Source organism: Bos javanicus, chromosome 3 (assembly GCF_032452875.1).
Source record: "Bos javanicus breed banteng chromosome 3, ARS-OSU_banteng_1.0, whole genome shotgun sequence".
NCBI classification, from domain to species: domain Eukaryota; kingdom Metazoa; phylum Chordata; class Mammalia; order Artiodactyla; family Bovidae; genus Bos; species Bos javanicus.
In genome coordinates this window covers 95,978,149-96,000,188 of record NC_083870.1, presented here as the reverse complement: position 1 = coordinate 96,000,188, position 22,040 = coordinate 95,978,149, and the positions used below count along the sequence as shown (strand labels likewise).

The 22,040-nt window shown below is 36.7% G+C and overlaps 1 protein-coding gene across 4 annotated transcripts in view; it reads right to left on the bottom strand.

Moving 5' to 3' along the window:
• FAF1 (Fas associated factor 1) overlaps positions 1-22,040 on the bottom strand; it is a 498,425-nt gene that overhangs the window by 86,634 nt on the left and 389,751 nt on the right. For all 4 annotated transcript variants that reach the window (XM_061412021.1, XM_061412019.1, XM_061412022.1 and 1 more), the window contains one exon: positions 18,945-19,033. In XM_061412021.1, coding sequence (XP_061268005.1) covers positions 18,945-19,033 — 89 coding nt within the window. The remainder of the gene's footprint in view (positions 1-18,944; positions 19,034-22,040) is intronic.

Below are 22,040 nucleotides of genomic sequence, written 5' to 3'. Positions count from 1 at the left end.
CTTCTCCAACACCACAGTTCAAAAGCATCAATTCTTCGCTGCTCAGCTTTCTTCACAGTTCAACTCTCACATCCATACATGACCACTGGAAAAACCATAGCCTTGACAAGACAGACCTTTGTTGGCAAAGTAATGTCTCTGCTTTTGAATATGCTATCTGGGTTGGTCATAACTTTTCTTCCAAGGAGTAAGCGTCTTTTAATTTCATGGCTGCAGTCACCATCTGCAGTGATTTTAGAGCCCAGAAAAATAAAGTCTGACACTGTTTCCACTGTTTCCCCATCTATTTCCCATGAAATGATGGGACCAGATGCCATGATCTTTGTTTTCTCAATGTTGAGCTTTAGGCCAACTTTTTCACTCTCCTCTTTCACTTTCATCAAGAGGCTTTTTAGTTCCTCTTCACTTTCTGCCATAAGGGTGGTGTCATCTGCATATCTGAGGTGATTGATATTTCTCCCAGCAATCTTGATTCCAGCTTGTGCTTCTTCCAGTCAAGCATTTCTCATGATGTACTCTGCATAGCAGGGTGCATAGCATAAGCAGGGTGACAATATACAGCCTTAATGTACTCCTTTTCCTATTTGGAACCAGTCTGTTGTTCCATGTCCAGTTCTAACTGTTGCTTCCTGACCTGCATATCGGTTTCTCAAGAGGCAAGTCAGGTGGTCTGGTATTCCCATCTCTTTCAGAATTTTCCACAGTTTATTGTGATCCACACAGTCAAAGGCTTTGCCATAGTCAATAAAGCAGAAATAGATGTTTTTCTGGAACTCTCTTGCTTTGGCCACCTCTTTTCCTTTTGCCTTTAATCTTTCCCAGCATCAGGGTTTTTCCCAGTGTGTCAGCTGTTTGCATCAGGTGGCCAAAGCACTGGAGCTTCAGCTTCAGCATCAGTTCCTCCAGTGAATATTCAGGGTTGATTTCCTTTAGGATTGACTAGCTTGATTTCACAGTCCAAGGGACTCTCAAGAGTCTTCAGCACCACAATTTGAAAACATTAATACTTCAATCTTTATTATGACTAAATACTAATCCATACAATGCATATAGCACATTTTGTTTATCCATTCATCTGTTACTGGACATTTGGATTGCTTCCACCTTTAAGCTTTTGTGAATAATGCTGCAATGAACATTCATGTACAAGTTCTGAGTCCCTGTTTTTAATTCCTTAAAATGGATTGCTGAGTAAAGTGATAATTCTGTTTAACTTTTTGAGGCGCTCCCAAACCATTTTCCATGTACCATTTTACATTCTCACCAGCAATGTACAAGGTTCTGATTTCTCTACATCCTTGTTGACAAGTGTTATTTTCCATTGTTTTAGATTACAGACATCCTAGTGGATGTGAGATGGTATCTCATGGTGGTTTTTACTTGCATTTCTCTAATGACTAATGATGTTGAGCAATTTTTCCTGTGCTCATTGGTCATTTGTATATTTTCTTTGGAGAAATGTCTATTTAAGGCCTTTATCCATTTTGAATTGTGTTGTTTGGCTTTTCATTGTTGAGTTGTGAGAATTCTTTATATTCTGGATACTAAACCCTTACCATATATGATTTGTCAGAGAAGGCAATGGCAACCCACTCCAGTACTCTTGCCTGGAAAATCCCATGGGTGGCAGAATCTGATGGGGTCGCACAGTCGGACACGACTGAAGTGACTTAGCAGCAGCAGCAGCATATATGATTTGTAAGTATTTTCTTCCATTCCATAGGTTGTCTTTTCACTCTCTTGACAGTATTCTTTGATGCACAAACGTTTTCAATTTTTATGAAGTTGAAACTTACCTATTTCCTTGTTGTGTTTTCTGTGCTTTTCATGTCAGATTCAAGGAACCATTACCAAATTCAAAGTCATAATGATTTCCCTCTATGTTTTATTCTAAGGGTTTTACAGTTTTTATAGTCTTTTTATAGTTTTTATAGTCTTTTTTTTGAACAAGTGTTTTATTTATTTTTTTACTTTACAATATTGTATTGGTTTTGCCATACATCAACATGAATCCGCCACAGGTGTACACGTGTTCCCAATCCTGAACCCCCCTCCCACCTCTAACACCTATATATGGAGTTTAGAAAGATGGTAACGATAACCCTGTATGCGAGACAGCAAAAGTTTTAACTCTTAAATTTACCTCTTCGATCCATTTGGAGTTAAGTTTTGTATATGGTATTAGGTAAGGGTTCAACTTCATTCTTTTGCATCTGGGTATCCCGTTTTCCAGCACCATTTGTTGAACAGACTCTTCCTTCCCATTGAATGGTCGTGGGCCCTTGTTGAAAAACATTTGACCATACATATGAGGTATGTATGGTTCTCTTCTTGGTTCTCTTTTCTGTTCTGTTGGTCCACATTATTATGCTAGTGCTATACTGTTTTTAAACTGTAAGTCTGTAGGAAGTTTTAAAATTAAGAAGTGTGAATCCTCCAACTCTGTTGTTCTTTTTCAAGATTGTTTCAGTGATTTGAAGCTCCCTGAAATTTTATATGAATTTTAGAATGGATTTTTCTATTTCTGCAAAAATCACCTTTGGGATTTTGATAAGGACTGCACTGCATTCGCAGATCACTTTGAAGTGTTATCTAAAAGGAGGCCTAGGCCTCCTTGGTTACATTTATTTCTAAGTATTTTATTATTCCTAATGTTATTGTAAATAGAATTGCTTTCTAAATTTCCTTTTCAGATTCTTTGTTGCTAATTTATAGAACTACAACTGATTTTTAATTTTATGTCTGGCGACTTTGTCAAATCTGTTTATTAGTTCTAATAGTACATGATGTGTGTGTGTGTGTGTGTGTGTGTGTAATCTTCAGGGTTTTCTACACAGAAGATCATGTTATCTGTGAACAGAGGTAATTTTTATTCCTTTCAATTTGAATGCCTCCTATCTGTTTTTCTTGCCTAACTGCCCTGTATAGAATTACTACTACTGAAAAACAGTGGTGAAAGTAGGTATCTTTGTCTTGTTCCTGATCTTAGGGGAAAAGCTTTTCAATGTTTCACAACTGACTATAAATGTCAGCTGTGGGTTTCTCAAATATGGCCTATATAATGTTGAGGAAGTTCCCTTGTATAAGTATTTTTGTTTTTATCATAAAAGACTGTTGGATTTTCTTAAATACTTTTTCTTCATCAATTGAGTCTCATTAATACCATATTTACAGATTATGGTGTATAATAGTATGAGTGCACAATATTTGAGGGCCTATTTCCAGTTCACTTTTTATCTTAATTTGTGCACCTCATAATTCACTGGCAAAGAAATGGACTTTAATTCCTTTAAATACTGAGCTTATGATACTGGCCCATGTGTAAACCATCAACTTTAGGAAAATTTCTAAGACCATAATTTTTAGATAATAAAAATAAGCCATAATATTTAATTAATACTAGTAATAGTTTATTGTCAGTTAAAAGGTAATTGATATTGTTTGCAATATTTCACCAAAGTTATTTATATCCAGTTTGATGACTCCTAGGGTAGCTGTAGCATCGCTTTCATATACCATTTCTTTTATTTCTAATAACTTAGAAAATTCCAATTAGACATTTTATTAAGAATAGAATCTAACTGTTGTTGGTTCAGTCACCAAAGTCATGTCTGACTCTTTGCAATCCCATGGACTGCAGCACGCCAGGCCTTTCTGGCATTTTAGAATCTAATGCTTGTTGACTTTCTCAGTTATATCTAAATATCTGGATCAAATAAAGACTCAAATTATAAAGATATTTCTCAAACAGGGCTACTTCCCCTCCACTCCACAACAAGTGGCAAGTGGGATCTTAGTTCCCTGACCATGGATTGAACCTGTACACCCTTCAGTGGAAATGTGGAGTCTTAACCACTGGACTGCAAGGAAAATCCTCATATATGGCTACTTCAAGTTATGTCAGACTTAAGTCAATCAGTTTATCACACTTAAAAGATAAAGAATTGACTGTTTACCCTTGGGAAACAGTAATAAGTAGATACCTACTTCATTCTTTGGTTGCTCTTGCCCTAAAAAGTATTTCTTCATGTTCTGCTGAAGCTTTTATTAGGGATCTGAAATATCCTCTACTATACATAATCAATTTCACTAAAGAATGAAGAAAATTATCAAGTTTTTGGAAAGAATCAAACTCTTGATAATTAAAGCCATGTGCACCACAGCTCATTTTTAAAGAAATCTTGAAACTTTATTCTCAAAATTAAAAATTATATTTTTAGCTCTGAAAAATAGGTTTAGGCTGCTCAAGAATATATTGCTGATTTTTGAAATCTGAACAAGACCCTTGCATTTTTACCTGTATTATTAGTGTCATGAAAAGTTTTTATGACATGCCTCATTACAAAAACCTATTCTTGTACCTTTCCCTTAGAGGTAAGGATTGTGTACTTTATTGTGTAGTAGAATTAGCTACTGGGCTTGTTAAAACTGATTACTGGGTCCCACCCTCTTAACTCTGATTCAGTAGGTCTGGGGCTGGGGCTTGAGAAACTACATTTCTAGTAAGTACCCAGGTCACATTCTGAAATCTTTGACTCGGATAACCTGTATACTTGTTTGAGAAGGAACGTCTTAGACTCTTTTTCCATTATTTACATGGTCTATCAGAAAGATATCTACTTAAAGCTGCCTAAAATATTAATAATTTTCATTATTTTCTTCAATACCATAATAAGATTTGAGGAGAATATTATTATTAGCTAATCATTTCAGTAAAACAGTGTGTAGATTGACATGCAATTGCAATCTTTTTCATTCCAATAGTCATAATCTTTCTTGTTGTACTTATTTTTTTTAAATACCTTGAGATATAATTTATTCATATCATACAATTCATACATTTAAAGTATCCAAGTCAATGTTTTTTGATATATTCATAGATACATGCAACCATCTTTATTAAGATATAAATCATACATAACATATACTTCATACATTTAAAGTGTACAAGTCATAGATATATGCAACCAACAACATAATCAAATTTAGAACATTTTCATCACATCAAAAAAGAACCATATACCCTTTGGTTATCACTCTCCTATCTTCTAAAATCACTCACTCCTCACATCTAACCATAATCAGCAAGCACAATTCTACTTTCTGTCTCTACGAGGTTTCCTACTCTGGACTTTTAAATGAGTGGAGCCATATAATATGGGGTCTTGTATAATGAGTTCATTTAGTATAACGCTTTCAAAATTTATCTGATATTACAGCATGTATCAGAATTCCATTCCTTTTGGACTTCACTGGTGGTCCAGTGGTTCAGACTCTGCATTTCCACTGCAGGAGGCACAGGTTCAACCCCTGCTAGGAGAATTAAGATGTCACATGCCTTGAGGCATGGCCAAAGAAAGAAAAAAGAATTTCCCTCCTTTTTATGGTTGAACAACATTTTATTGTATATATATATACCACATATTGCTAACTCATTCATCTGTTGATGACTATTTGGGTCATTTTCATGTTTGGGCTATTATGAGTAATGTTGCTACAAACATTCATGTACAAATTTTTATATGGACATATCTTTTCACTTCACTTAGGTATACAGCTAGGTATATAACTATGTTTAATCACTTGAGGAACTGTAGACTGTTTTCCAAAGCAGCTTCACTATCTTATAGTACTACTAGCAGTCCATGAGGGTTCAAATTTCTCCATATCCTGACCAACACTTGTTATCTAACTTTTTGATTCTAGCCACTGTAGTTGGTGTGCAGTGGTATCTCGTTGTTTTGAATTTCATTTGCTTGATGACCAGTGATGTGGAACATCTTTCCACGTGCTTATTGGCCATCTGCTTTTTTTCCTTGGAGAAATTTCCCACAATTTTTAATGGTAGCAATTTGTCTTTTTTTATTATTGAGTTGTTGGTGGTCTTTATATATTCTAGATACAAGTCCCTTATCAAATATATGATTTGCAAAGATTTTTTCTCAACCTGAGGGTTGCCTTTTCACTTTCTGGATGGTGTTCTTTGAAGTAATGTTATTTGATCATCAATAATGATTCTACCTTATCTTTTCAACTCTAACTGAGAACTTGCAAAATAATTATTAACTAAGTTAAAACCTTTCTGGTAATATACATGTCTCACTAATGAACTGAATGAAAAGTGATGACTATTTCTACCTCATATATATATATAACAATATACCAAGAATCAATTCTTACTTTGCACTCAATAGTGGTTTATCTAACTGCAAACCAAGACAGTGATGGCTATATGTAGAGTCGTCTCTTGGATTGTCGAAAAAGCGTGTTTGCTGTGATCAGTGCATTCTCTTAGCAAAGCTCTGTTAGCCATTGCCCTGCTTCATTTTGTACTCCCAAGCCAAACTTGCCGGTTACTCCACGTATCTCTTGACTTCCTACTTTTGCATTCTAATCCCCTATGATGAAAAGGACATCTTTTATTTTTTTTTTGGTTGTTAGTTCTAGAAGGTCTTGTAGCTTTTCTTAGAACCGGTCAATTTCAGCTTCTTTGGCATCAGTGATTGGAGCACAGACTTAGATTACTGTGATGTTGAATGGTTTGCCTTGGAAACAAACTGAGATCATTCATCTTTGAGGTTGCACCCAAGTACTGCATTTTGGACTCTTTTGTTGATTAGGAGGGCTACTCCATGTCTTCTAAGGGATTCTTGCCCACAGTAGTAGATACAATGGTCATCTGAGTTAAATTTTCCCATTCCTGCCCATATTAGTTCACTAATTCTACTATGCTGATGTTCAGTCTTGCCATCTCCTGCTTGACCATGTCCAATTTACCTTGACTCATGGACCTAACATTCCAATTTTCTATGTACTATTGTTCTTTACAGCACTGAACTTTCTTTCACAACTAGACACATCCACAACTGAGCACTGTTCCCACTTTGGCCCAGCCACTTCATTCTTTCTGAAGCTATTAATACTTGCCCTCCTCTCTTCACCAGTAGCATATTGGACACCTTCAGACCTGGGGGGCTCATCTTCTGGTGTCATATCTCTGTGCCTTTTCATACTGTTCATGGGGTTCTCCAGGAAAGAATACTGGAGTGGGTTGTGATTTCCATCTCCAGTGGACCACTTTTTATCAGAACTCTTCATTATGACCTATCCATCTTGGGTAGCCTTGCATATCACGGCTCATAGATTCACCGAGTTACACAAGCCCCACTGCCACAAAAAGGCTGTGATCCATGAAGAGAAAATCAGATTGACTGTGTTCTTTGTAGCTGAAGATAGAGAAGCTCTATACAGTCAGTAAAAGCAAAATCAGGTGCTGACTAGCTCAGATCATGAGCTCCTTACAGCAAAATTCAGGCTTAAACTGAAGAAAATAGGGAAAACCACTAGGCTATTCAGGTATGACCTTATTAAAATCCTTTATACAATGGAGGTGACAAATAGATTCAAGGGATTAGATCTGATAGTCAGATTGCCTGAAGAATTATGGACAGAGGTTCATAACACTGTATAGGAGGTAGTGGCCAAAACCATCCCAAAGAAAAAGAAATGCAAGGAGGCAAAGTGGTTGTCTGAGGAGGCTTTACAAATAGTTGAGGATATAAGAGAAGTGAAAGGCAAGAGAGAAAAGGAAAAGACATATCCAACTGAATGCAGAGTTCCAGAGAACAGCAAGGAGAGACAAGAAGGTCTTCTTAGGTGAATAATGCAAAGAAATTGAGGAAAACAAAAGAATGGGAAAGATCTCTTAAAAAAAACTGGAGATATCAAAGGACTATTTCATGCAAGTATAGGCACGATAAAGGACAGAAATGGTAAGGACCTAATAGAAGCTGAGGAGATTAAGAAAAGGTGGCAAGAATACACTGAAAACTATACAAGAAAGGTCTTAATGACCTGTATAACCATGATAGTGTGTGATCGCTCATCTAGAGTCAGACATTCTGGAGTGTGAAGTCAAGTGGGCCTTAGGAAGCATTACTACGAACGAAGCGAGTGGAGGTGATGGAATTCCAGTTGAGCTATTTCAAATTCTAAAAGATGATGCTGTGAAAGTGCTATACTCAGTATGTCAACAAATTTGGAAAACTCAGCAGTGGCCACAGGATTGGAAAAGGTCAGTTTTCATTCCAATTCCAAAGAAGGGCAATGCCAAAGAATGTTTAAACTACTGTACAATCATGGTCATTTCACATACTAGCAAAGTTATGCTCAAAATCTTTCAAGCAAGGCTTCAAAAATACGTGAACTAAGAAATTCCAGATGTACAACCTGGGATTCAAAGAGGCTGAGGTCAAATTACCAACATTCAATGGATCATGCAGAAAGCAAGGGAGTTCCCAAAAAACATCTACTTCTGCTTCATTGACTACACTAAAGCCTATGCCTGTGTGGATCACAAAAAACTGCGGAAAATTCGTAAAGAGATGGGAATACCAGACCACCTTACCTGTCTCCTGAGAAACCTGTATGTGGGTCAAGAAGCAACAGTTAGAACCAAACATGGAACAACTGACTGGTTCAAAATTGGGAAAGGTTGTGTATTGTCATCAAGTTTATTTAACTTATTTGCAGAGTACATCATGTGAAATGCCAGGCTGGATGAATCACAAGCTGGAATCAAGATTGCTAGGAGAAACTAACAATCTCAGATATGTGGATGATACCACTCTAAAGGCAGAAAGTGAAGAGGAACTAAAGAGCCTCTTGATGAGGGTCAAAGAGAAGAGTGAAAAAGCTGGCTTGAAACTCAACATTAAAAAAAAAAACTAAGATCATGGCATCTGGTACCATCACTTCATGGCAAAGATAGGGGGAAAAGTGGAAGCAGTGACAGATTTTATTTTCTTTGGCTCCCAAATCACTGCAGATGGTGACTCCAGACATGAATTTAAAAGATGCTTGCTCCTTGGAAGGAAAGCTTTGACAAACCTACATAGAGTATTAAAAAGCAGAGACATCACTTTGCTGACAAGGTCCATATAGTTGAAGCTATAGTTTTTCCAACAGTCATGTACAAATGTGAGAACTGGACCATAAAGAAGGCTGCACACTGAAGAACTGATGCTTTCTAATTGTGGTGCTGGAGAAGACTACTGAGAGTCCCTGGGACTGCAAGGAGACCAAGCCAGTCAATCCGAAAGGAAATCAACCCTGAATATTCATTGGAAGGACTGATGCTGAAGCTGAAGCTCTAATACTTCAGCTGCCTGATGTGACAAGCCAACTCATTGGAAAAGACCCTGATGCTGGGAAAGAATGAGGGCAAGCGGAGAAGGGGGCAGCAGAGGATGAGATGGCTAGACAGCATCACCAACTCAACAGACACCAATTTGAGCAAACTCTGGGAGATAGTGGAGGACAGATGAGTCTGGCATGCTGTAGTCCATGGGTCACAAAGAGTCGGACACGACTTAGGGACTGAAAAACAACAAAGCAAGACAGTGAGCACAGTGTGGTCACTGCTCTTCTACAGACCATCCTATTGCCACTGCATGCCATCCAATAGTGCCATTTGATGAAGTTACTTCCTTCAGAACTTATTCTGCTTTATTGTTTGGGCTTTTCTTTTTTTTACTGTTAATTCTGTAGTAGCTGGATTTACAAGTTTCTTGCAACAGTAGAATTTGAATCCATTTTTACCTCAAAGACTGCCATTTGTAAGCAAATTGTCCTCTGTGGTTTGGTTACTTTTCTGAGGTAAGCAATATGATTTAAAAAAATGTGTTAATGGTAAGTATTACTTTTTCTTTTGTCCTGAAAAAAATCTATTGCTTTAACAGAGTGGCAGGTCACTGGACTTTACTTAAAAATGAAACAAAAACTCTGAAGGCTTTGTGCTTTTATGAAAAATTTTATAACAGAGAAGCAGTAGCATTAGGGTAAACAGACTGTGTTTCCTACACAATCTATATTCATATATTTACTTTTCAGTCAAAAGTTTCTTTTATTGAGGCCAGTATGAAATCATCAATATCAATAGTAAGTTCCCTTGCATTTTCTATGCTAGCGTTAGAGTTCTCCCAATTATGTTTACACTGATACTGAACTAGTTTCAACCGTCTATACTGATTTACAGTATTTTTAAATATTTATTTATTTATTTTTTGATGTTTCTGATTATCTGTTAACTTTATTTACATATTTTAGAGTATTTTCCATTAGCATGGAAAACAATTGAAATTTTCTTCTTTTTTTTTTTTTAATGTCAATTAAAGTTTTTTCTTCAATTTTTACATTTATCTTTTAAAAAAGTATATCCACCACCCAATTTAACTTAGAAAGATGTTCTCTTTAGGTCCTTCCTCATCATGTCTTCTTCCTTCCCTCACAAGTAAATTTGGAATTTTGTACTTATTATCCCTTTGCTTTATTTGTATCCCAAACATTCTGTATCTATAAAAATATATTTTTTATTGTTCAGTCTATTTTTTTTTTTTATAAAAATGGAATGATTATCAAGTGGTGACTTGCTTTTTTTGCCCGACATTACATTCTTTTTTTTTTTAGGGATTTCTGTGTGTTGATTTTATATCCTGCAACTTTACTATAGTCATTGATTATTTCTAGTAATTTTCTGGTGGAGTCTTTAGGGTTTTCTTTGTAGAGGATCATGTCATCTGCAAATAGTGAGAGTTTTACTTCTTCTTTTCCAATTTGGATTCCTTTTATTTCTTTTTCTGCTCTGATTGCTGTGGCCAAAACTTCCAAAACTATGTTGAATAGTAATGGTGAAAGTCGGCACCCTTGTCTTGTTCCTGACTTTAGAGGAAATGCTTTCAATTTTTCACCATTGAGGATAATGTTTGCTGTGGGTTTGTCATATATAGCTTTTATTATGTTGAGGTATGTTCCTTCTATTCCTGCTTTCTGGAGAGTTTTTATCATAAATGGATGTTGAATTTTGTCAAAGGCTTTCTCTGCATCTATTGAGATAATCATATGGTTTTAATATGATAATAAATATTTATTTTAATTTAATTTTTTTATTTTTGGCTGAATTTGGCCTTTGTTATGGCACATGGGATTATGCCACACCAAGATCTTTCATTGCAGCATATGTACTTCTCTCTACCTGTGGTGTGTGGACTCCATAGTCTGTGGGCTTCGTAGTTGCAGCATGTGGAAACTTAATTCCCTGACCAGGGATCAAACCTGTGTTCTCTGCATTAGAAGGCAAATTCTTCACCAATGGACCACCAGGGAAGTCTCCTGATTTACAGTATTCATTTATAGTATTTTCATCATTATCTTTATGCTTCAATGAATCACATGTAAGCCATGAAAAATTCTGGTGAACTAAGAATATAACTAAGCAAGAAAATATGAATGTAAATTTAACAGTAACACATGAATGACATGAAAGTACAGAAGCTGAAACCAACTGCTGCAGTCAACTGAGTATTTGTCAAGGCTAAACAACCAATGCAATCCTTGTAATACACGAGGAATCTAATATATTGTAAAAGATATGACGAATGAAACAGGATTTGGAGGGATACTGCAATTTATCTTATATTTCAAAATATGAAATAAATGTGAACAAAACTGACTATGTTGCTTGTTCAAACTAGCTGCTTGTAATCCTTGATAGATAGCTGAGTACACCAGTAATCTGGGAAACACAGTGAAAAACATTGCCTTAGAGATTAGAACGATACCTGGCATGTAGCATGAACTTGAAGAATGACTACTATTATTACCTTATTTCTTATCTCTTCTACCTGCCTCTTAGCTTGCATTGGCAGTATGCAAGAGCCCTTCTGTGTGCTCCATGTCAAGCTGCCTACACAGCATGCCTAGCTCGCCCTGGATAGGTGCTCCTGAGGCTTCATCTACCTGACAGCTTCATAGACTTATTGGAAATGCTGGGTGGTAAGTCCAAGGACCCTGTCTGTCTTGCTACAGCTGTGTTACTGGTGCCCTACATGTGGCGCATAGCAAAAGAATATGAAATGAATATATAAGCAAGATGACACAAAACATCATCTGCTGTGATTGGGGACCAACTATGTAGAAAAGTCACTGGATGAAGAACCCTTTCAAAGTATTTATGTACCCCAAAAAGGAGCACCTAAATATTTGGTTGGCCAACCCAACACATAAGACAAATATTAACAGACCTAAAGGAAGAAATAGATAGCAATATAATAATACACCACTTTATTAGTAGATATTTTTGTTAATGGGATTAATTTGGTTTTCTAAGTGTTTACTGAGCATCTATGAATGATACAGCTCCTCACTAGAGAAAGCATTAGTTTAAAGGGAGATCAGTGGCTTAGCTGGTAAAGCATCTGCCTGCAATGCAGGAGACCCGGGTTTGATCCCTGAGTCAGGAAGATCCCCTGGTGAAGGCAATGGCAACTCACTCCAGTACTCTTGCCTGATAAACTCCATGGACAGAGGAGCCTCGGGGGCTACACCCCATGGGGTCGCAAAGAGTCAGATACGACTGAGCAACTTTACTCCACTTTCACTTCACTTCACTAGAGCAAAGTACGTCTCTGTCCCCAGGACTGAGCCCAGTGCTGTATCTTTCATAGATGCTCAGTAAACACTTACAAAACCAAATTAATACCATTAACAAAAATATCTATGAATAAAGCTATGAAGAGGCAGTTTTGTCAAAACAGAGGCTCATGTACTTTATACTTCCTGGTTAGAGACAGAACAATTAATGACATAAAAGGTCAGTTCATTCTGAGCCAATGAAGAATGAGTCATAAATATATAGGTTGTGCTTGGTTCTATTTAATAAAAGCTTTATACTATAGGCATTTCTGGTTGTACCAATACAATGGAATCATTGAAGTGATGAACATAAGTGAATCAAAGTTAAGTTTAAATAAATTCAGGCCTAGGAAGTCATCCTTCAAACCTGCTCACAAATTCCATTTTAACTGTATGCTTAAGTCTTATTTGAAACTTTTAAAGAAGTAAAGCCAAATTTACAATTACAAGAGACAGTGTTTCTTATCACTAACTCAGCAGATACCAAATTATGATCTATGCATAGTCCAAGACAAGATTTTAAACTCAGAAAAGCTTTTCTTAGGAATTCTACTTATGACCTGAAAGATAACTTTCATGAAGATACTCTAAAAACAAGGAGAAACCCTTATCTCTTGCAGTTAAATTTCAATAAAAATTTTCAATTATATGGAGTCTTAGACATTTCCTGTAACCTTCATATTAAATTTTGTGCTCAGTATTAAAGGAATTAAAGTCAATTTCCTTACCAATGAATTACAAGGAACACAAATTAAGATGAAAGAATGAACTGGGAATATGCATGCAAATATTATACATTCATATTATTATACAACATAATCTGTAAATCTAGTACTAATGAGACTCAAGATTTAAATGGCTGAAGAATGCGTTTAGTGCATTATTGTCAATCAATGCCTCTATTCCAGGATAAATATAATCTTGAATGGCAACACACCAATTATTACAAATTCCTAACTAAGAACAGTACTTCATAATTTCAAAATGTCAGTGTCAATTTATAAAGTAACAGATAAACATCTTTCTACCATATTTCCAATTACCTTTCCCTCAGAGTAAATGAAATACTATTAGGAAAAATTACAAACAAAATTTTTACAGCAACAAAAGGAACCTATTGAGTATTAAACTTCTAGTTACAGCACTCTGAACTTTCATATTTGTTAATGTGGATACATCAGGTTTTATACCACTGTAATTAAGTATTATTTTTTAAAGTCACATTATTTTATGTAAGTTTAATTATTTATTTATTTAGTCATTTAACAAACATTTTTTAAGTACTTACTAGTGACTGAACTGAACTGAACTGAATGAACACTGTGAGAAGTTTGTTACTGTTTGGTTGCTAAGTGGAGTCCAACTCTTTTGTGACCCCCATGGACTATACAGCCCACCAGGTTCCTCTGTGGGATTTACCACAGAGGAAATGGGAATTTCCCAGGCAAGAATACAGGAATGGGTTGCCATTTCCTTCTCCAGGGGATGTTCCAGGCTCAGGGATCAAAGCCATGTCTCCTGTACTGGCATGTAGGTTCTTTTACCACTGAGTCACCATGAAAGCCCAAACTGTTACAAGACAGAGTTACAATATGAATATGATATAACCCTTGCTTTTAAACTCAAGTCTAACAGAAGACAGAGACAAACAAATAAAGTTAAATACAATATTAAAGGTTATACTGAAATTGTTTACATGTTTCCCATTTGTAATAGCCAAAGGGTATTGTACTGAAAACACTCATACCTGGAAACTTTATATTATTGCTCAAAAATCAAACTCTCCTTTATTTGTTCTATGTAACTCTTTCTTTAAAAATTAAAAACAAAGAAAAAATTAAAAACAATAATTTGATAGATATATGAATTAACAGATGATAATGTGTTTCATATTTTACCTTTAGATTGCTTTCTAAATCCAGAAATTTCTTGACTGATAAAGCACTAATAATTACTTGAGATTAACATAGATCCTACTCGCTGTGTTGACCTTGGGTAAATTAACCTTTTTGATTCTCAGTTTTCTCATCTGAAAACTAGAGATGACAGTACCAATCTGTGTTGGATTATGTTCCATTTGCCCATTCAGTTCCTGACGGCTCAGATGCTAAAGAATGTGCCTACAGTTCAGGAGACCCAGGTTCAATCCTTGGGTCGGAAAGATCCCCTGGAGAAAAGAATGGCAACCCACTCCAGTATTCTTGCCTGGAGAATTCCATGAACAGAGGAGCCTGATGGACTACAGTTCATGGGGTCGCAAAAAGTTGGACAAGACGGAGCAACTAACACTTTCACTTTCCTTTCACCCATGCTCTACCTGAGCTTCCCTGATAGCTCAGTTGGTAAAGAATCTCCCTGCAGTGCAGGAGACCCTGGTCAACTCCTGGGTCGGGAAGATCCACTGGAGAAGAGATAGGCTACCCACTCGAGTATTCGTGGGATTCCCCTTGTGGTTCAGCTGGTAAAAAAATCCAACTACAATGCGGGAGATCCAGGTTTGATCCCTCAGTTGGGAAGATCTCCTGGAGAAAGGAAAGGCTACCCACTCCAGTATTCTGGCCTAGAGAATTACCTGGACTGTATAGTTCATGGGGTCACAAACAGTCAGACACGTCTGAGCGACTTTCACTTTCACTTTTCACTTTCATGCTCTACCTAGCTTTTTGCCCAGGGAGGTTCTCTTGCCTGCCTTTCAGTTACTAGTTGGGTTAGGTCAATAGAAGGTACTAGCAGGAGACCATAAGTATAAAAGGGAAGGGAAGCTATTCCTTAGTTTCTTCCTTATCAGCTCAAAGGGGCTGGCCCTGAAAGAAGCAATCGTCTCCACACACTACCCTTTCCTAGGCCTTCAGGCCTAAAGGTGGTAATGGCTCCCTTTAGCCCTAGAGTATACTATCCATTGATGACTCCTATAAACTCTGCCCATATCTATATAAATAGTTGCCTTATTAAACTCTTCTCAATAATGTAGTTTGAAAGCATCACCTGTTCCAGCCAGAACTCTGAATTATACGCAACCTTGTGGGATTGTGTTAAGAATCATGAGATGATAAATGAAACGTGCTTTGAATAGTGCCAAGTATTAATACATTATCTTGGTCATGAAGATCTTTTTTGTACAGTTCTTCGGTGTATTCTTGCCACCTCTTCTTAATATCTTCTGCTTCTATTAGGTCCATACCATTTCTGTCCTTTATCGAGCCCATCTTTGCATGAAATGTTCCTTTGGTATCTCTGATTTTCTTGAAGAGATCTCTAGTCTTTCCCATTCTGTTGTTTTCCTCTACTTCTTTGCATTGATCGCTGAGGAAGGCTTTCTTATCTCTCCTTGCTATTCTTTGGAACTCTGCATTCAGACGCTTATATCTTTCCTTTTCTCCTTTGCCTTTTGCTTCTCTTCTTTTCACAGCCTCCCCAGAAAGCCATTTTGCTTTTTTGCTTTTCTTTTCCCTGGGGATGGTCTTGATCGCTGTCTCCTATACAATGTCACAAACCTCCGTCCATAGTTCATCAGGCACTCTATCTATCAGATCTAGGCCCTTAAATCTATTTCTCACTTCCACTGTATAATTATAAGGGATTTGATTTAGGTCATACCTGAATGGTCTAATGGTTTTCCCTACTTTCTTCAATTTCAGTCTGAATTTGGCAATAAGGAGTTCATGATCTGAGCCAAAGGTAGCTCCCGGTCTTGTTTTTGCTGACTGTATAGAGCTTCTCCATCTTTGGCTGCAAAGAAAATAATCAATCTGATTTCGGTGTTGACCATCTGGTGATGTCCATATGTAGAGTCTTCTCTTGTGTTGTTGGAAGACAGTGTTTGCTATGACCAGTGCATTCTCTTGGCAAAACTCTATTAGCCTTTGCCCTACTTCATTCCGTATTCCAAGGCCAAATTTGCCTGTTACCACAGGTGTTTCTTGACTTCCTACTTTTGCATTCCAGTCTCCTATAATGAAAAGGACATCTTTTTTGGGTGTTAGTTCTTAAAGGTCTTGTAGGTCTTCATAGAACCATTCAACTTCAGCTTCTTCAGCGTTATTGGTTGGGGCATAGGCTTGGATTACTGTGATATTGAATGGTTTGCCTTGGAAATGAACAGAGATCATTCTGTCATTTTTGAGACTGCATCCAAGTACTGCATTTTGGAAGCAGAAGATATTAAGGAGAGGTGGCAAGAATACACAGAGGAACTGTACAAAAAAGATCTTCATGACCGAGATAATCACAATGGTGTCATCACTCACCTAGAGCCAGACATCCTGGAATGTGAAGTCAAGTGGGCCTTAGAAAGCATCACTACGGGGAATCCCCTGGTGGTCCAGTGGTTAAGACTGTGCTTCCACTGCAGGGGGTGTGAGTTTGATCCCTGGTTGGGGAACTAAGATCCCACATGCCAAGTAGTGCAGCCAAAAATAAACAAAAAAAACTTTAAAAAAAAAAAAAAGAAAGAAAGCATCACTACAAACAAAGCTAGTGGAATTCCAGTTGATCTCTTTCAAATCCTAAAGGATGATGCTGTGAAAGTGCTGCACTCATATGCCAGCAAATTTGGAAAACTCAGCAGTGGCCACAGGACTGGAAAAGGTCAGTTTTCATTCCAATCCCAAAGAAAGGCAATGCCAAAGAATGCTCAAACTACCACACAATTGCACTCGTCTCACCCGCTAGTAAAGTAATGCTCAAAATTCTCCAAGCCAGGCTTCAGCAATATGTGAACTGTGAACTTCCAGATGTTCAAGCTGGTTTTAAAAAAGGCAGAGGAACCAGAGATCAAATTGCCAACATCCACTGGATTATGGAAAAAGCAAGAGAGTTCCAGAAAAACATCTATTTCTGCTTTATTGACTATGCCAAAGCCTTTGACTGTGTAGATCACAATAAAATGTGGAAAATTCTGAAAGAGATGGGAATACCAGACCACCTGACCTGCCTCTTGAGAAACCTATATGCAGGTCAGGAAGCAACAGTTAGAACTGGACATGTAACAACAGACTGGTTCCAAATAGGAAAAGGAGTATGTCAAGGCTGTATATTGTTACCCTGCTTATTTAACTACTATGCAGAGTACATCATGAGACATGCTGGGCTGGAAGAAGCACAAGCTGGAATCAAGAATGCCGGGAGAAATATCAATCACCTCAGATATGCAGATGATACTACCCTTATGGCAGAAAGTGAAGAGGAACTAAAAAGCCTCTTGATGAAAGTGAAAGAGGAGAGTGAAAAAGTTGGCTTAAAACTCAACATTCAGAAAACTAAGATCATGGCATCCGGTCCCATCACTTCATGGGAAATAGATGGGGAAACAGTGGAAACAGTGTCAGACTTTATTTTTTTGGGCTCCAAAATCACTGCAGATGGTGAGTGCAGCCATGAAATTCAAAGACACTTACTGCTTGGAAGGAAAGTTGTGACCAACCTAGACAGCATATTCAAAAGCAGAGATATTACTTTGCCAACAAAGGTCCGTCTAGTCAAGGCTATGGTTTTTCCAGTGGTCATGTATGGATGTAAGGGTTGGACTATAAAGAAAGCTGAGCACCAAAGAATTGATGCTTTTGAACTGTGGTGTTGGAGAAGACTCTTGAGAGTCCCTTGGACTGCAAGGAGATCCAACCAGTCCATCCTAAAGGAGATCAGTCCTGGGTGTTCATTGGAAGGACTGATGTTGAAGCTGAAACTCCAATACTTTGGCCACCTGATGCGAAGAGCTGACTCATTTGAAAAGACCCTGATGCTGGGAGGGATTGGGGGCAGGAGGAGAAGGGGACGACAGAGGATGAGATGGCTGGATGGCATCTCCAACTCAATGGACATGAGTTTAAGTAAACTCTAGGAGTTGGTGATGGACAGGGAGGCCTGGCATGCTGCGATTCATGGGGTCGCAACAGTTGGACAAGACTGAGCAACTGAACTGATTAATACATTATAAATATTCAGTGTATGTTTACTATTATACTGTCAATATTGCTGTCATTATTATTGTATTATATTTGAGGTTCCATGCCCATGTCATCTATGCCATCTAAATGTTTGAGAGACACAAAATTCAGAATTCTGGTGATCTTTTTCACTAATTCTCACAGTGATTCAAAAATATGTTCAAATGTAAAATGTGTTTATTGGTAATCAATCTCAAAAAGAGTAAGAGGACCTTAAAAGGGAGTGAAATACTCATATAATAGTACTGGACTATATAGTTTCTCCTGTAAACATGCTTCAGAATTCGTTTCCTGTAAATTGCAAATCTAGCAAAGAATAACTTCATAAAGTTAAACAAATTGTTGGGTCTTTGGGTCCTGAAAAGACTGTACTGAAAGGTAAATTCAGTGGCATAAAAATCCTCAGTTCATGTAGAAATGCATCTTCATCAATGCCTTGTTTATCAATCATGACATAGGCAAACATCACCATTTGACAAATTATCTCATCAAAATTCTATTAAATGTCCACTTAACCTTTCACCTTACCTCATCCTTTATATCTTCCTGTTGTTGGGCTGTGAAGATCTCCATTGCAGCCATGAGTCTCATCATTAACTCATCCACTGTTGTGTTACCTAGCAACATACCGAGATTGCCAAACTTTACATCAAGGTTAGAAAATGGGAAGTTGCTCTAGAATTAATCAGTAAGGAATAACTACAGCCTAAAAAATTATAGACTAGCATGCCAATAAAGACTTTTATGCTTGCATTGAAAAGTTTATTTTTAATAAGAAAGAAAGGCAGTACACTGGCATTTGAAATTTCAGAATACTTAGATTTGTGAGAACAGTCTCTTTATAAAGATTTTTGGCACTATTTAGAATATCCAACTCACAAGGAAAAAAGTATCTTTCAAATTAGGAAAACATATGTACTTAACAACACTGGCGACAACTACCATTTGTTTGTAAGCCAGTGATTAGGTTAAATGATTAGGTTTATATATATAAAATCTCATTTAATCTGTATAACAATTCTATAAAGGCTCACTATGATTTTGATAGTAAAGAGAAGGAAAATGAGGCTTACAGAGCTCAAGTAACCTGACTAAACAAGGTCAAGTTGGTTAAGTTACAGGACCAGGATTTGAAACCATATGAGTCTGACTCAAAAGCCTGTCTTCTTTGCCACTTTAGCACACTGTTTACTTAGAATTACCTCCTACTAAAATTTCTTTAGTGAAACAATTAGTAATTCAGTTTCTGGGAACAAAAATTTTTTCCCCTAAATGATATTTTTCCCTTTTAGCTGCAAATATTTCCCTTCAAATAACTATGCTATACAATCTTTATGGACAGGATATTTAAAATGTTTGATTCTTTTGAATGCTATTTTATTCCCAGTCCATAACAAACATATAGCACATATATGTCATTTTTTGCATGCATTGAGTCTTGCTATTTGCTTTGGATACATCTACAAGAGATAAAGTCATGAAGATCCATAAAGATATAGCAATTTTTCTCTTCTTTCAAACCAACAGGCAAAAAAGCCTGTCTTTCTCCAAGGCCTCAAAAGGTGTCTTCTAGTCCCTTAATGGAATGGCCACCAATGAGACAACACATAACAAGCATCCTTGCTTGTATTCTTCCAGAGTACCATCTGCCTAACATGATCCTTCAATGGTCCTTTCCCAGTTTTCCTTATGATCACTGGCAACATGGGGTTAGGGGGAAGTTTTGGTCTCTAGTCAAAGAAATAATCTAATCTGGTCACACTGAGCACTACTCTCTCCATAAATCAGCTAAAGAACAAATATTATCTTGGAAGTAGATATTATTCTAAAACCAATTCTACCAAGTAGAATTGGTTTTAGAGTCAGAGTTCTAACCCTAGTTCTACTTCTTACATGATCTAGTACCTAGAAACTGCCTAGCACATGACAAGGGCTTAATAAATACTCACTTAGTAAACAAGTGAATATGAAAAGAGGGCGTGACTATAGCTCTGAAACAATCAATTTTCTTATCTGCAAAATGAAGATAACACTACCTCTGTAGGGTTCTTAGAAGAATTAGAGATAATATAAAGTGCCTGGTACCAAGGACACACAGCATCACTGTGTGTGACAGATACAATAAACAGTAAAAGTTTAATAAGAGTAACTTCAATGTAGATTTCCATACTGGGCAAATCTTTGGGTTTCCATTTCTTATTTGTAAACTATAGTGACTAAGAGAGCACAGGGCATGAATACTTTGTAAAGGTACTAGAATCATCATTGGGGAAATATTATAATTTTATTGTTGTTGTTGTTCAGTTATGCCCGACTCTATGCGACCCTGTGGACTGCAGCATGTCAGGCTTTCCTGTCCTTCACCATCTCCCTGAGCTTGCTCAAATTCATCCATTGAGTCAATGTCATCCAACCATCGTCCTCTGTTGGCCCCTGAATAGGTGACTACATCATGGCCATTAATTTTTAGGCTTAAAGCTACTGCTTATCAACTATGCTTTGACCCTGATTTACAGATTCATTGCCAAACTGTACTTGAAGGTACTTTATACCTAAGCCCTTAATGATCCAAGATGCAGAAAAGTATCAGTTAATGCATTTCAGGGACAATTTATTTGTTATAGTTTATTGCAAAAGAATTTCTTTATATACTTAAAAACTGTTGAGATCCCTGAAGAATTTTTGTTTATGTGGATATGGTTACCAACATCCACTGTGTTGGAAATGAAAACTGAAATATCTAAAATAGTTATCCATCCATTTAAAAGTAACAATAATAAACCCATAATTTGCTAATATAAACATCATGTTTTATGAAAAATGACTATATGTTCCAAAAAGAAAAATTTACTGAGAAGAATGTCATTATTTTAACATTTTTGCAAATTTCTCTAGTGTTATACTTAATAGAACACAATTGGATTCTCATATTTATATCTACATTAAACTAGTTATAATGTGTCATCTTGGTTGAAATTTATGAAGCAATTGTGACCTCACACAGATACGTAGTTGGAAAAGGGACGAGTATTTTAATAGGTAATTACATATTTTTTATTTAATACTCCCAAACTGACAGGTGGGATTTTTTTTAAGATTAGGTATGTGAGGAACCGGAAACTGTATCAGTGAATTTACTGTATTGTGTTACATTAAAATCCACTGGTCTATATTGCCCTTTGAATAGGTCTGTTACTCATACATGAGTTTATAACATTACACACTGGTCATCTGGAAAATATTGGTTCATTGAGTAATCCATTTCTTTTGAATGCTGACACAGCTAATTTTATGATATAAAAAAAAATTACATTAGTACCACCACTTGTGTCACAAGTAAAGTATTTAAGCTGTCAGTCTTAAATGGTGGAGGACATTCTAACTTTTTGCTCAAAAAACCAAATTTCTATCACTGGCAACAAATGTTATTTGTTCTAAAGCTTGCAGTAACAGGCTGGCATTTTGTTCATTTTAGAGAAATGTCTTCCCAACTGTGTCACATAAACTATAAAAAGGTTTAATATTTAATAAAATAATTTTTTTTAAATGTACATACATGGAGGTGCAAAATATCAGTACAGTTCTGGGTCATGGCCCTGATTTGTGCCAGCAATTTTAAACAGA